Source organism: Antennarius striatus, chromosome 13, assembly GCF_040054535.1.
Source record: "Antennarius striatus isolate MH-2024 chromosome 13, ASM4005453v1, whole genome shotgun sequence".
NCBI lineage: Eukaryota > Metazoa > Chordata > Actinopteri > Lophiiformes > Antennariidae > Antennarius > Antennarius striatus.
Window position 1 is genome coordinate 11,366,186 of NC_090788.1, and position 16,815 is coordinate 11,383,000.

The 16,815-nt window shown below is 42.9% G+C and overlaps 1 protein-coding gene across 2 annotated transcripts in view; it reads left to right on the forward strand.

Annotated features, from left to right (window-relative positions):
- Nucleotides 1-351: 351 nt before the first annotated feature.
- The window catches only part of ppm1e (protein phosphatase, Mg2+/Mn2+ dependent, 1E), a 50,149-nt gene continuing 33,685 nt past the window's right edge, over nucleotides 352-16,815 (forward strand). For both annotated transcript variants that reach the window (XM_068330861.1, XM_068330863.1), the window contains exon 1: nucleotides 352-792. In XM_068330861.1, the coding sequence (XP_068186962.1) occupies nucleotides 611-792 (182 nt within the window). In that variant the 5' untranslated portion in view covers nucleotides 352-610. The remainder of the gene's footprint in view (nucleotides 793-16,815) is intronic.

A 16,815-nucleotide genomic window follows, 5' to 3' on the forward strand; every position in this document is an offset into this window, starting at 1 on the left:
CAGTTGGATAAAGTAGAGACGAATAAAACCAGTAAGTGTGACCAGAACTAGGAAACTGAGACTTATCACACAATCTGGCTCACATGTTAGATTCACAATCACAACCAAACAATTTCAACACAGTGAAAGAATTTCCTCAAGAAAGGGAGCCAAAAGATGCATTTTCATCTGTGACGCTGTTTGTTTTTTCTGTGCTGCAGACGTCATATAACAGCCCACCGTCATCAGCTCTCCTAAATGTCCCGGACGTTGGTTTTGCGTGCGCGTTCACGACCTATAGACCAATGTCAGTCGCCGCGTTCTCTCTGACGTCACCGCTCTCTGATCATCCGAAATCCCTGATAACACGATGCGCGTTCCCGCACGACTCTGAATGGGGGCTCAGTCCAGTCAGTTCTGACAGCGAGTTCGGTTTCACGGTTGGTACCGCTCATCCGGTCCGGTCAGCTGCACCTGCCCCGCTCCTCCGGCACTGCTCCAGCTCCCTGAGGTCGTCAAGCAGCGCTCTGACAGTCCGGTTAGTGTCGACTACTGACTTTTCCCTTCTCAGCCCGGCAACTTAGTCTTCCGACGGGAGAAGCTATCTCTGTCTGTCCAGGAATGAGAAGTGATGGCCTGCTCTACAGCAGAGGAGAAAACCTTCCGACGGTTCCTGGAGCTCTTTCTCCGGGAGATGAGAGTGCCTCTGCAGGAGAGCGACCCGGTGCCGATGCGCCCCTTGTCGGACCTGGTGACTGAGGACGAGGTGGAGGGGGAATGCCTCGACCTGTGCCTCCAGCACCTCTACAAATAGTTAAGTTTCCACTTTTTTTGCGTTGTCATGTAATTTCTTGAGTGCTTTATGACGTATATGAAATGTATTTGCCCTTAGTGGACAGACGACCTTCATGTGTTATGTGTCATTGAACTGTTTGAAGACATGTGGAGGTGCTACGACCCCGACAGGCTCCTGAGTCAGACGGGATGCTCGCTGCCTTTTGTCACGCTTGGGTGTGTCCAACACCAACTTTAGACAGCTGTCTTCAGTCAAACATGTCAAACTGAATATACACGCCGACACCGCCTCCACGGTGCTCTGTTATACTGATGATTTATAAGTCTGTCTTCTGTGTGGTGCCACAGTGACCGCAGTGGGAAGTGGGGCTGGAGGTACACAAAAGGTGAACCCCTGGATTTGCGTAACAGCACGACGTCATCATGGTGTAGGAGGGGGAGGAATCCATTGGCATCATTGCTGAGCGCGTCTGCGTAGGAGCTAAAAATAGCCTCACCGGCTATGTTATTATTCTCAACCGTTGGTCGCTGCTTTAAAACCCGACAGGCTCGAGTTCAGCTTTCTGGAAGCAGATAATGAAGTCACTGAAACCTACTAATGAATTATCGTCTATACAACCTTGATTTTACTGCAAAAGGTACCGAGACACTCTGATAGGCTGACCTTCATCATGTGTCTTTATGAAACGAAACAGTGGTTCTTAACCTTGTTGGAGGTACTGAACCCTGCCGGTTTCATGTGCTCAATCACCGAACCCTTCTTTATTAAAATGAATAAATAAATAAAAAAAATTTTTTTTAAATTTAAGACATAAGTTTTACTGGTGTATTTAATGAATCTTGCATTAATGTCACCTTTTTCAAGAACAAAACCAAGACTCACATGAAATGACCTAACTGCAAATCAGTGTGACTTCTGCTGTTGTTATTGAGAGACCAGTTCAGATATGCGTGTCTTCACCATGGCAAGTGCTACTCTTATGTCATTTTCACAGCAAAGTCTGTTTCTTTTGTTTTCCATGCAGCTTAAGGAAGTGTTCCTTTATTTTTGTCAGTGTCAGACTAGAGTTGCTCAACTTGACATTGCAAATCATGCAGAACACTGACTCCCATCACGTTCTGTTATACACTACATGTAAATTTACGTTATGCATATTCATCCAACCACTTTCTTTTTTTGCTCAACATAGATTAAAATATTAAGAAAGCAATCAGATGACATACCATCATGACAGGCATAAATCGACTACTGAGTGCACAAAATAGCACAGGTAGGCTAATCGATGTAGCCTGATCACCTGCAGCCAGTGATGGCTAAGGGGGGGGGTGTCATCACAAATTGACCATGTCAAACGTACACAGTGATTTGTGTATGTTCAGCAGAAACACCCAACACATCGTGTCAGGTGTTTTCTCTTGACGGCCGTCTCCGCCGAACCCCTGAGACCGACTCACCGAACCCCTAGGGTTCGATCGAACCCAGGTTAAGAACCACTGCCCTAGAACTTGTTGTGCCGTTACCAGCTTAATTATTATTCAAGAAAGTTATTCAAGGAAAACTCAGTTTCACTGACTAACATAAAACAAGCAAAAACAAGAAGTCTTTGCAAGACAAACTCTATACGGGTCGAGTGGAACAGAGAGCTCTGCTGGCTACCCTGGTTTTAAATCAACAATAGGAGAAGAGGCTGTGATGAGGAACGGGCTAGACGGATTCATGTAGGACACGGGAGGCAGATGGACGACTACCTGTGTTTTGCCATCAGGCCTTTCACTGCCAGACCCTTATTTTAACACAAAGGGGGGAGACGATGTAGTTCAGCAGCGATGGAGACCATGTGTTTGTGACAGGATGGATAACATGTAGAGCTGTCAGGTGTTGTCACCGAGTCTGATCACTCATGAAAGGTGTGGAGCAGAGTGCCTTTATTGAAGCACCAATCAGACTGACTTTGTCACAAAGCCCAGGCTTGATTGGTTGGTGAATACAAGGTCATTGAGCATTCAGCACTCAACATCTTGTACAGTTTACCCTCCTACCCCTTTTTAATGTACGCTGGCAGCATTCACACTGTCATTCTGTTTACTGTTGCTGAGGATGTGTATAGATTTATTTTGGTACATTCATTATTAATATTTATCTTTCTTTATGCAACATGACTGCTGGATTGCCTGAGGTCAAGGTGTTGGGATTAAATTTATCAGCATATTAAAAATGATACCTGTGTAGTTTGTCTTTCAGGGAATGTGGTGAGAAGATTAATGAATGAATGACAGAATGAATGAATCATTGATCAGTCAAACAAATAATCAATCAATTAATCATCAGGCCAGACTGTGTGTTCAGAAAGCAGCTGGAAATTTACTCTCTCTATTCCAGTCGATAGAGTCAATAGCTTTTTTCTCAAGTGATAACCCACTTGGCTTACCAGTCAAAACAAGACGAGTGTGTCCTTTACGTGTTTTTTATTTGTAACATTTTTGCTCAGACAGGCAGATCTTTGTGTTTCAGACACCCCCAATCCATATGTAATCCATGATCTGTTTCTGCTTTCAAATAGGGCTGCTTTAAAAAAAAAACTGTCCATGAAATCTTTCATCTATTTTGCCTCCTTGAACCAGAAGATCCAGAGCCAGAACCACTCGCATAGGTCAAAGATCAAAGCTTTGATCTATGGTCTTACTCGCACTGGCCTTCTCCCTCGTCTTTCTATCTTATCCGGTACCTGAGTGTACAAAAGTTGAAATTTGACCATGACCAGTCAAGGTCAAGGTCATCGTCTCATTTTCATCCCCTTTGTCGTCCGAGTAATGTGCATCAGTTGCGAAGATATTTGGTGGACTAACGAACGGACAGACGGACGAACACACGGACACTGACAATTACAATACATCACCGCTTTGAAGCAGGATGTAATAAAATACGTCTTTTGAAATAGAGTTGGGTGAAATGGATGAAGTGATAGAGGGTTTTTAGATCATGGTTCTCCTTTTGCATTTAGCTGAAAACCAAAGGCCTCCCCAGCGGTGCTGTGGTGTTTGCCACTAGTTGATCCAGGATGTCTAATATGCTCACTAAAGAGGAGAACACCACACGAAAAAAACAATCTGTGGTGCGAACAGCAAATTTAATTCTCCACTTGTAGTATAAGCAGTACAAGCATAACAAGAAGATGTGTAGATAAACATCAAATGCTATCATTTGGTTAAAAGAAATGTCAGATGAACACAGATGTCATTTATGTTTCCTGTTTCCTCCAAAGCATCAGCAACCGTTCATGATAAGAATATGACTGACGTCATAGCTTAGGAGGTTAGGAAACCACAACAGGATGAGAATCTGGACCATGTCTTGGGCTTTATTGTTCAGAATACATGTGATGCCATTCTGGGCTGTTGACGGAGACATCTCACTCTGAGTTGACAAACACACTGACTGACACACACACACACACACACACACACACACACACACACACACACACACACACACACACACACACACACACACCAGCGCTCAAGATGGAAGAAGCTGCAGAATTTGTGTCCAGCACTCCCTCAGCTGATCTAAAATGTTTCAGTGTTGTCAGGTTTGAAGTGATGTAACGGATCAACAGGCCACCGTATGAGTCCAACCTGCAGACTCTTTAGCTGTTACCGGCACTCCCAGGAACACGGATCATGTATCAGCTCTCGTTCAGTGCTGACACTCCATCTAATGCATCATCGCTTATGCTCCCATTAACGTTTAACTCCTACCAGTTTAAGCTCTGTTCTCTGATGGACCACTCTGAAAGAACACAAGCACCAACATTGGATCTCAAACTGATGTATAATTGTATATCAGTTGCCATAGTAACAACTCAGGCGTCTTTGTCCACAGAGTAATAATGGGGTTTTGCAGTCAGTTTGAATCCAGCAGGAAGCAGGGTTGCCATGTTTTAGACTGGCAGCTTAACAGCAGGGCTTCAGCAACGCCACAGTCAGTGGAGCTGGAACATGAGGAGCTTCCTGGGTTATTTCCCAACAGAGTTTGGACATAAGGGAACAAAAACTCTGAGATTACTTAAGCAATCTGTAGCACTTTTTATACTGTGATCGCGATCCATTTAATGTACAGTATGTAGTTATTCTAATAGTTATTAAGTTCAGGCAATGGGACAGGGCCTTCGATATCATGAGGCAAATTTTTAAATGATTGCAGATGAATCTGTAACTTTTTGGTGCTAATTTCAAATCACATTTTTTTTAATGGCACATTTTGTTCTCTTTTTTATAAAATTTATCAAGGCCATATTTACACTCAACAAAAATATAAACGCAACACTTTTGTTTTTGCTCCCATTTTTCATGAGATGGACTTAAAGATCTATACCACGTGTAACCACACCAGCCCAGGACCTCCACATCCAGCAGGTTCACCTCCAAGATCGTCTGACACCCGCCACTCAGACAGCTGCTGAAACAATTGGTTTGCATAACCAAACAATTTCTGCACAAACTGTCAGAAACCATCTCAAGGAAGCTCAACTGCATGCTCGTCATCCTCATCAGGGTCTTAACCTGACTCCAGATCGTTGCCGTAACAGACTTGAGTGGGCAAATGCTCACATTCGACGGCGTCTGGCTGAACGTCGGTTTACATTGTTCAGGGCAGATGGCAGGCAGCGTGTGTGGCGTTGTGTGGTTGATTCGCAGATGTCAATGTTGTGGATCGAGTGGCCCATGTTGGTGGTGGGGTTATGGTATGGGCAAGCATCTGTTATGGACGAAGAACACAGGTGCATTTTATTGATAACATTTTGAATACACAGAGATACCGTGATGAGATCCTAAGGCCCATTGTTGTGTCATACATCCATGAACATCACCTCATGTTTCAGCAAGATAATGCACGGCCCATGTTGCAAGGATCTGTACACAATTCTTGGAAGCTGAAAATGTCCCAGTTCTTGCATGGCCAGCATACTCATGTCACCCATTGAGCATGTCTGGGATGTGCTTGACCGGCGTATACAACAGCGTGTACCAGTTCCCTCTAATATCCAGTAACTTCGCACAGCCATTGAAGAGGAGTGGACCAACATTCCACAGGCCACAATTGACAATCTGATAAACTCTATGCGAAGAAGATGTGTTGCACTGCATGAGGGAAATGGTGGTCACACCAGATACTGACTGGTTCTGAGTCCCCACACCCCCAATAGAGCAAAAAAAACCCTTCACATTTCAGGGTGGCCTGTTGTTGTGGGCAGTATAAGGTACACCTGTGCACTAAACATGTTTTCAGATCAGCATCTTGATGTGGCACACCTGTGAGGTGGGATGGATTATCTCAGCAAAGAAGAAGTGCTCACTATCACCCCTTTAGACAGATTTGTGAACAATGTTTGAGAGAAATGGTAATATTGTGTATCTGGAATGAATTATAGATCTTTAAGTCCATCTCTTGAAAAATGAGAGCAAAAACAAAAGTGTTCCGTTTATATTTTTGTTGAGTATAATTTAATCCCCTAGGACAGGCTTTCAGCTCTAGACATGTGCTGTGGCACATTTTTGTGACTTGGGTGTCACACATTCTCCTCTTGGTGGGCCTAATGCTTAACATTTGAAAGATGATGTTTCTTTACCCCAAGCAGTCACCACCCAGCCATCGGCACCCTGGAAGTTACTAGTTATGTTACTGCAATGTGTTCTTCTTTTCCTTTCGGCTTTTCCCTTCAGTGGTCGCAACACCGAATCAGTTGCCTCCATCTAACCCTGTCTTCTGCATACTGTTCTCTCACACAAACTACCTTCATGTCCTCTTTCATTACATCCATAAACCTCCTCTTTGGTCTTCCTCTAGGCCTCCTGCCTGGCAGTTCAAAACTCAGCATCCTTCTACCAATATATTTACTATCTATCCTCTGGACATGTCCAAACCATCTCAGTCTGGCCTCTCCAAAACCTCTAACACGTGCTTGTCCCTCTGATGTACTCATTCCTGATTCTATCCTTCCTGGTCACTCCCAAAGAGAACCTCAGCATCTTCATCTCTGCTACCTCCAGCTCTGTCTCCTGTCTTTTCCTCAGTGACACTGTGTCTAGACCAAACAACAACGCTGGTCTCACACCAATTTTGTACACTTTTCCTTTTCTTTTTAGCAGAAACCTTTCTATCACACATCACACATGACACTTTTCTCCACCCGTTCCATCCTGCCTGTACAAGATTCTTCACCTCTTTTCCACACTCTCCATTGCTCTGGACTGTTGACCCGAAGTACTTAAAATTCTCCACCTTCTTGATCGATCTCTTCTCCCTGCAACCTCACTCCTCCACTTGGTTCCCTCTCATTCACACACATGTACTCTGTCTTACTGCGGCCAACCTTCATTTCTCTCCTTTCCAGGACAAACCTCCACCTCTCTAGCTTCTCCTCCAGCTGTTCTCTGCTCTCACTACAGATCACAATGTCATCTGCACATCATAGTCCATGGAGATTCCTGTCTAACCTCGTCTGTCAGCCTGTCCATCACCATAGCGAACAAGAAGGGGCTCAGACCCGGTCCCTGATGCAGTCCCACCTCTACCTTGAACTCCTCTGTCACACCTACAGCACACCTCACTCCTGTCTTACAGTCCTCATAACATGTCTTGCAAGGCTCTAACATACTTCTCTGCCACTCCAGACTTCCTCATACAATACAACAGTTCCTCTATGGGCACCCCTCATAAGCTTTCTCCAGATCGACAAAACACAATGCAGCTCCGTCTGGCCTTCTCTGTACTTCTCTATCAACATCCTCAAAGCAAATACTGCATCTGTAGTACTCTTTTTTGGCATGAAACCATACTGCTGCTCACAAATGCTCACTTCTGCCCTTAGTCTAGCTACAACTCTTCTTTCCCATAACTTCATTGTGTGGCTCATCAGCTTTATTCTTCTGTAGTTGTCACAACTCTTCACATCTTCCTGGTTCTTAAAAATGGGCAACAACACACTTTTCCTCCATTCCTCAGGCATCTTTTCACTATCTAAGATCCTGTTGAACAACCCAGTCAGAAACTCTACTGCCACCTCACCTAGACACTTCCATACTTCCACAGGTATATCATCAGGACCGAATGCCTTTCCACTCTTCATCCGCTTTAATGCCCTCTTCACTTCATCCTAACTAATCTTTGCTACTTCCTGGTCCACAACAGCCACCTCTTCTAGTCTTTGTTCTCTCTCATTTTCCTCATTCATCAACTCTTCAAAGTACTCCTTCCATCTTCCCATCACACTACTGGCACCTCTCAATAGACTTCCATCCCTATCCGTAATCACCCTAACCTGCTGCATGTCCTTCCCATCTCTCTCTCTATCTTGCCAACCTGTATAGATAAGTCTCTCCCTCCTTACTGTCCAACCTAGCATGCAAGTCATCATAAGCCCCTTGTTTGGCCTTTGCTACCTCTACTTTCACCGTATGCTGCATCTCCCTGTACTCCTGTCTACTCTCCTCAGTCCTCTCAGTGTCCCACTTCTTCTTAGCTAACCTGTTTCTCTGTATGCACTCCTGTACCTCCTCATTCCACCACCAAGTCTCCTTATCTACTTTTCTTCCAGATCACACACCAAGTACTCTCCTACCTGTCTCCCTGATCACATTAGCCGTAGTTGTCTAGTCATCTGGAAGTACCTCCTGACCACCCAGAGCCTGTCTTAACTCCTTCCTAAAAGTCATGCAACACTCTTTCTTTTTTAGCTTCCACCATTTTGTCCTCTGCTCTGCATTTGCCCTCTTCATCTTCTTGAAGAAAGATTACTGCTTGTCTAGGGCACATTTCAATTGGTACCAAAACAGGATAGTGATTAAATATGCAGTCCAAATTAAGCACGGCAGTGATGTTGGTAGAGTTAGTGAGTTCTTGACATCAGATAGAGGCCAGACTTTGAATCCAGTCTGGTCTGTGTAGGGATGAAAACCTGCAGTGGCCTCAGGGGTTCACAACGGAGAACGTTCCTCCACAGACTAATCTGTAAGAGTGCGTATGTACTTGTGTGGTGGCCAGCACCCTACATGGGTGTCTACTATAGTTGAACCATGAGTGTAATGATAGTTGGAGGCAACAGTGATGGTGATTCATCTCAACGTGTCATTAGTTTGTCTCTGGGTTGAAGAGCTAATAATAGACAAGAAGAGTGATCCCCTCTGTGTGAGAGAGTGTGTTAATGGGGGGCGGTGGAACACTTGGTGTGCTAGAAGCAGTTTGTGTGTGTGTGTGTGTGTGTGTGTGTGTGTGTGTGTGTGTGTGTGTGTGTGAGTGTGTGAGTGTGTGTGTGTGTGTGTGTGTGTGTGTGTGTGAGTGTGTGTATGTATGTGCCTGCCCGCATGCATGTGTGTGTGATAAGATAATGCCAGTGAGGTTTTAATCCATTTTCCTTCAAGCAGTTGGGAGTCACATCCGAGAAGAAGAGGATGGAGTCGACTCCCCCTGAGTGCTGTGAGGTCTGTGTGGAGGATTTACTTCATGGCTTAAACAGAGATGCTGTTGAATAATAGAAACATAGACATGTGTTTTGATCCAGACACACTGTGTTGGTATGTACAACCTGTAAGAGGTTTTGTCCAGTCTGTCCTGTCAGCTGTGGAATGGAAATTAACATCAGATGATGATGGATAGAGGTTAGCACAACATGTAGTTAACATGTAGTTAACAGTAGTTCAGCTTTAATCGACCTCCAAGATGTCTCTATCAACAGCACGTACAACAAAGTGACACTGTGGCAAAATAAAGTAAAAGTCACAAAACTCAGCTTTATGAAATAAGTTTTAATTAAAAAATCTCTGTTGTCCGAAGCAGGAGAGACGAGTGGATGAAGTATTGCAGCAGGTGATATGTGATCTATCAGAAGGTCTCTGTTGCTTAGGTCCATCAGGCAGATTGAGACCGAAGGGCATCTGTCAACAGTAGCAGAGAGATTATACCCCCCCCCCCACTCGTGTAATCCAGACACTGGTGGTTGTGGTGGTTGATGATTCTGCTGAGCAGGAAATGATATGGTGATGTTGGTGAATATGTAAAGAATGGGGGTGGGCAGTGGAGGACATACAGTGCCTTGCAATAGTATTGGCCCCCCAAGAACTTTTTGACATTTTGCCACATTTCAGGCTTTAAACTTAAAGACAAAAAACTGAAAATATTTTTCAAGAATCAACATGTGAGACACAATCGTGAAGTGGAACCAAATTTATTCAACATTTTATATTTTGCTTACACATAAAAAACTGAAAAGTAGGATGTGCAAATGTGAGACCAAATGACACACAGGTGCACTCTGTTTGTCATTGTTAGTCATTTAGGTCAACATTGGATCATTCAGAAGTCATCAGGGAACTTCTGGAGTCGGTTAGTTGAGCTGAGAGAACAAGGAGCTAATATTTTTGCATGTCCTACTTTTCAGTTTTTTATATGTCAACACAATATAAAATGTTGAATAAATTTGGTTCCACTTCACGATTGTGTCTCACATGTTGTTGATTCTTGAAAAATATTTTAGTTTGTTATTTTACGTTTGAAGCCTGAAATGTGGCAAAATGTCATAAAGTTCTTGGGGGTGGCAATACGTTCGCAAGGCACTGTACATAGCAGAAGCATGAAAGAACGAGAAGTAGAGGGGAAATGCATTTAAAGGGCCAGCAGAAACACAATTGGCTAACAGAGAAGGTGTGTCATTGTTCTCATGGATAGATGTTACCAGCTGATGCAGAACTGATATCTCAAAGGACTATCATACCTTAATATCACACGACATTAAAAAAATTATGATAATGTTTAAAATAAAAGAATATAATCTTTTCCCCCTGACCTGCTGCCAGACATTCTGCATGTTAAAGGTCTTTAATTGTCCAGGTCTGATTGTCATCCTGTCTTGAACATTAAGCAGTGATAAATCAGCACAACATTGGTGTAGACTACAGTGCATCCTCATTCTTTGCGGAACCAAGAACTTCTGTGTCTCACGAAAGTCCGAGACTCATGGAACGGGGCGCACTTCCAGATGCCGTCAGCCAATAGAATGTGCGTACGGTATCACATGTTTACCAAAAATCCGCGATGAGGTGGAGTCACGAGCGGTGAGCCGCGAATGCGCAAGGGCGCAATGTATTTTAGGTGTTGATGATGAGAGATTGTCCATGCCCTTGTTCCAGTTATGCTACAGGTCAGTACACGAATGCATCTGCAGTGGAAGACCGGGGTGTTAGGTTTTTTTTTCAAATTTATTTTATTTTACTATTACTATTCTGATCCCCGAAGGGAAATTAAGAGCTCACTCTAGTTAGTGAAACACTTCAATCGCATGCATACATGTTAGTGTGCATAGGCCCCTGTAGCACACACACACACACACACACACACACACACACACACACACACACACACACACACACACACACACACACACACACACACACACACACACACAGGGGGGCCTGTAGGCATCCAGGGGAGGTAGAGTGGCGGGCAACTCCTTCACAGTGCGCCCCAAATGAGCAACTTGTAAAGGGGGATGGCATCTTGCTCAAGGGTGCCTTGGCAGTGTTCCAGAGGTGAGCTGACACCTCCCACTGTCAGCTCACCTATGGGTTTTTCTTTGGGGGGGCGGGAGCGGGAATCGAACCGCCAATTTTAGGAACATTGGATGACCAGCTCTACCGCCCGCTCTACCACTGAGCCACTGCCACCCCTTCAAACATTGACCAAAATTATTGCCACATCCAAACTTCCTCAAGAACATCAATGAGAAAAGTTCTTAAGTAATACGAGAAATGATGTCTGCTTTCAGCAGGAGGAAGACTTTCTAGTTTGTTGAAGACATGAAGCAGTGCAGGGGTGGGCAGGAGTTCTGTATGTACAGCTGAGTTCCTTCACCTATAGAGTGACTTCAAGGGACAGTCTGAGAATAAAGACTATTGATAAACAAACATCACCACTTTGAAGCAGGATGTAATAAAATACATCTGTTGAAGTAGAGTTGGGTGAAATGGATGGTGCTTTCATTTAAAGCTCTTAATCTGAAGGTGGTCAAAGAGACAGGAGGTACATCACAGCGGGATTTAGTGAGAAACGGTGAAGGGAAACATATTTTTGTTTGTTTACAACTCCATGGGATATAATTATATTAGTTCTATACCAGGTGTACTGCTGGTGTTGTCGTGAAGACACTGACTGTAATTACAGTGTACCACAACTGGGGGCCCATATAACATGCCTCTCCCTCTTCTCTCCCTCTCTTTTTGTCACTGCCTAAGTATTGAAAACAGGATTATGGGGGCCCGTAACATAATAGCATCAACCCTCAAATTAATGATGAGAAACAATAACAGACATGGAGATGGGTGTGATGAAGCCTTCTGGCCATACAAGCAAGACTACCAGAACCACTGGAACAGGCAGAGCTAGGAGGTGTGTTGTATTGAAATTATTCATTGACCATTCTGACCCAAAATAAAATAATAATTATAATACTATGAAAATGTACACCTCTATCAAATATCAGGATGTTGAGGTCCATCCCGATCTCTGATAAACATGTTTACAGGGTTCTGAAGTCATGAGTTCAAATGATGAAAACATCTAACAATTTAAATTATCCTTGAAAGGATTCCCTGATCCTGAGCTCCAAACTGCAATCACCTCTAGCAAAGCCAGGAGATATTTTTGGTGAAACTCTCAGGTAAACCCATCTATTAGTTTTTATTTAATCCTAACAAACACAAACAAAACAAACCAATCTCACCCTGATATGATGAAGACAAATCTGCAACTTGTGCAGGTAGTTTTATTCAGCTTTACCTAATTTTTTACTTATTGTTTGGTTGTCAATCATTCAGTCAATCAATAAATTTTTTCCATTTATATTTCAGTTTAAAGAAAGCATTTGTTGACAGGATGGATTTAGTGACTTTCCATCACTCCTCCTATATGCTGAATTGTAGTTTGTTCTGAATTGCTGCTGTGCTGGACTAATTTGACTGGAATATTGTATCCAATTATAGTACCTTACTAGTAAGCACAGTATGTTAGTTTGATGGTTGATTAGTTTGATGGCTGGTTTATTGAGTAGTTGGATGGTCAGTTGGTTGGTCATGTGGATTACACAGAAGCTACTGAACAGATTTCCATGAAACTTGGTGGGAGGGATCTTGGTGCAGACCTCCCAGATCCGGGTGAAGCGGCGCAACTGTTGGGCCATGGCACAAGTTTGTTTTCTGATGATTGCCATTCCTTTTTTTCAACTGTAGCTATGCAGCAGCACATTGATATAGTTGTCATGTAATGAACTCGACCTGTAACGAATTCATGTGATACATACAGTATAGGCAGATTCCTACCAACAGCTGTTACACTGTATTTTACTGAGAATATAAACCATGTCAACACAGAGTAGCTATTCGACCGTTATTAGCCATGTCCTCCAGTTCAAGGTCAAGCTAGCTTTGTTTGGAGCAAGCAAACCCCTGTAGGCATTGTTAATGAGGACTTCCCTCAAGTCCCAGAAGTAGGATGCTGCACAGGAGAAACAAAATGCTGCCCACACAGTAGTATGTAGCAGCATTAAAGTCCACCTGCCCACACACTCCTGTCACTCCCACACACTGCTGCATTTTAAGTTACTGACCGTTTCAACAGTAACACCTTGGACCAACGTACACACGAACAGTCTGAATACACATCTATTATGGGCCAGAGATACTTTTTAGCATTAAACTACCATCAGAGCTGCTGAGTACTAAATATTTATTGGAACTGATTAATGATGAAATATAGAATATAAAATAGTTAATTAACAAAACAGAATCAGATAGCAATTCATGGGAGATGTGGTTTTTAATATACAAAATTATGTGGCATCAGGGTGTTTTATGGTAATAACATTCTTGACCAAATAAGTGTCTAGTGACAACAAAAATGTTTCAGTTTGTCTTGAGATATTTCAGAAGAAACCCAACATCTCCAGCAGGAGATGTTGGAATCGATGTGTTGCTTTTCCAGCCTCACCCGACCCTCTTGAACAAACCATCTTAGCTCTGCTGAAGGCGTGCGTTATGGAACTCCCCTCACAGTCTCATATCATTACTTCAACGTCAGACTAGTGTCATCATAATTCTTTTTCATATTGAAGGTGTTGTTGGTGTTGTCGTGAACACTATTATATTTAAACCCTTCCCTCTGATCATAGACCCAAATACCTGCTGATTGTGTTTCAGGGCGTTACGTGCTATTTCCATTCTGTGATAATGAAGGCAGGCAAGAGAAAATACATATGGTCAAACATTCATTATTGGGCTGAACCGGTAACTCATGAAACATCTTTTAATCATTATTTAATCTGTATAACACTATAGTAAATAATGTAATTCACTGGTAAAGGGAGTTTTCAGGGTGTGTGACTACATTTTTCTAAAGAGAGGTGAAAAGTTGTGAGTAACGCCCAGACGAGTATCAGTAAGGTCAATGTGGCATGAAATTATCAGTACAGAACTAGCCTGAAACCATGTGTGTGAATAAAACAGTTCTCTGGATAACCCTGGAGATAATTAATGAGGTGCATCATTTTAACATCAGAGAATCAGATGCTCTGACAGGTAATCTTGTGTATAAATCTCTATATGATTAATCAAATGAATTAGAATTTAATACCCCCCCCCACACACACACACACACACTGTCTGCTACTGGCAGTTGGCAAGTTGATGATACCTGTCATGATGGATGGACTGACTTTGTCACTAGCAGTGTTGCTCAGAAGGGTCCATCATACTTTATCTGCAGCAAGCAAATGTTGGAGGTTTGTGTGACTCTACAGACAAATCAGTGCCTCCAGAGGTCCCACATGTCCTGTCTCAGAATCAAATGACCTCCTTTCTGGGTTGAACTAGTTTCAAAGACAATGGATACAACTCCCATCTCCTTTGGTGTCTATTAAACTGCCCTCTCTGATATAGCTTCTGCTGTCTGTGAAGAACCATCACTAAGCCGGCCACACTGGAAACCGTAGTTGACTCCAGCACAGGAAGTGTATTTGCATGGACTTTTAAAGTCCCAGTTTTTCACGCTACTGTCTGCCTGCCTGCTGGCTTTTCACTGTTTACTCTACAATGTGAAGCCAGGAGATTTGGTTGCCCAAGAGATATGCATCCTGTGAGACCTCTGGGAAGTAAACGTACTGTTTTCTAGAGCACCTCTAAAAGCTGCAGCTGCTTGAGACTGAGGTCATCCTCAGCGTCGCCTTTGTTTTTTTGACTTCTAGGCATTTGTTCAAGAAAAATGTTAGTAATGAGTAGTGAGTTCAGAATGGGTTGTGACAGTGTTGTGAGATGGATCAGCGCTTTGTTATCGTCATTGATACCACTTCCTCTCCTTTTGTGTGTCGGAGCTCTGCTCTGGGCTGAATTAGTTCTAACAGTAATCCTTTGTTTCTCCGGGATTACTACATCATGTAGCCTGAGTGCCTGCTCTCCACCACTGGAAAAACTCCTGATGTGTTGATTAACATGGATCTTGTTCTGCTGCTGTGTCCATCACACACCTGAAGCACTAATGTCGACTGGCCTACTGGTTTTTGTGTGTTCATTTCATATTTTAAATATTTATAATTATTGAATAACTACTTATTGAACACCAAATAGTGTGTTTGTACTGCATTAAGTTCTATGTGTGGCTGTTAACATCAACCAGTGTCGATGAAACCATTGGCTCCAAAATGCTTTTGCACTGCTTACAGAACACACCTGAATATCCATCAGCACCAAACAGCAGCTAAAGGGTATTGTGAGTAATTGAGCTCTCAGTTTAAACAATGAAAGAAAGCCAAAAGAGTATGGCTTCTACAGTGGACCTCGGGAACTTTTTTTTAAGTCTGATGTTGCACTTCCAGACCTTCCTCATATAACTGAAGGCTCTCGAGACCAAAGCCTTGCGAACCTTCATGTCCTGTGAAGTGGAGTTAAGCCACAAGCCACTTAGATATTTAAAATCAGATACAATTTCTGTGGGCATTCCACTCTTTGTATGTAGTGGGGGTCCAGAAGTGGTGATACACATTATCACTTTTGTCTTTTGTTTGTTGCTTGTGAGCTAGAACACATGGCAGACAGTGTCAGCAGATACTTATCTAACAAGATCTCTGGTAACGACATCCTGGGAGTCAAGCTGGCACTCAACTCAACTGAAGTCTCTGTCGAATTCCTATACCCAAGCTCTGTCATGTGTGTCTACGTGATGGGCGGTTCCTGGATTTACTGGCAACTAATCGTACGTCAAGCTGACATTATGTCAAACTGACCCTAATAGATCATCTTTGCAAAACCTGTTTGTAAGTATGGTGACAAGTCTACTGCCAATACTTATCTGAGTCCAAGAAAAGCAAACACTCTGCCTAACGTAAAGGTCGCACAGTCCTTACGACTCTGTTAACTTCTCTAACACATTTGCATTTGCTCTATGTATTTTATTAATAAATTTGTAATAATAATAATAAATTTTATTTATATTGCACTTTACATTATAAAAATCTCAAAGTGTTACAAAGACAAAGAGAGCATAAAACCTATGGTGAAGTAAACTAATAAAAACAGCACAACCCAACAATAAGGCATATATAAAAGGTAAGTCTTTAAGCCACGTTTAAAAGAATCCACAGTCTGTGGCACTCTCAGATGGTCAGGGAGAGCATTCCACAGACTGGGAGCAGCCGAGCAGAAGGCTCGATCACCCATGCTGTGTAACTTGGTTCTGGGGACCAAGTTACACAGCATGGGTGATCGAGGAATGTTTATTTTATTTTAAACATTCCACCACAATATCATCTTTAAAGTCTAAATTGGTCAGCATCCTTGCTAGGTGTCTTGGGATTCTTTGGGGCCATAACATGATACCAAACTCTGACTCCCTTCCATTAATTTTGGTCCGGACCAAGGGCATAGTCGAGGACCACTGTAAACAAAAATGGAACTAGCATGTCCCCTTGGAGCATGCTCACAGTGACCTAAAATTCATCAGAT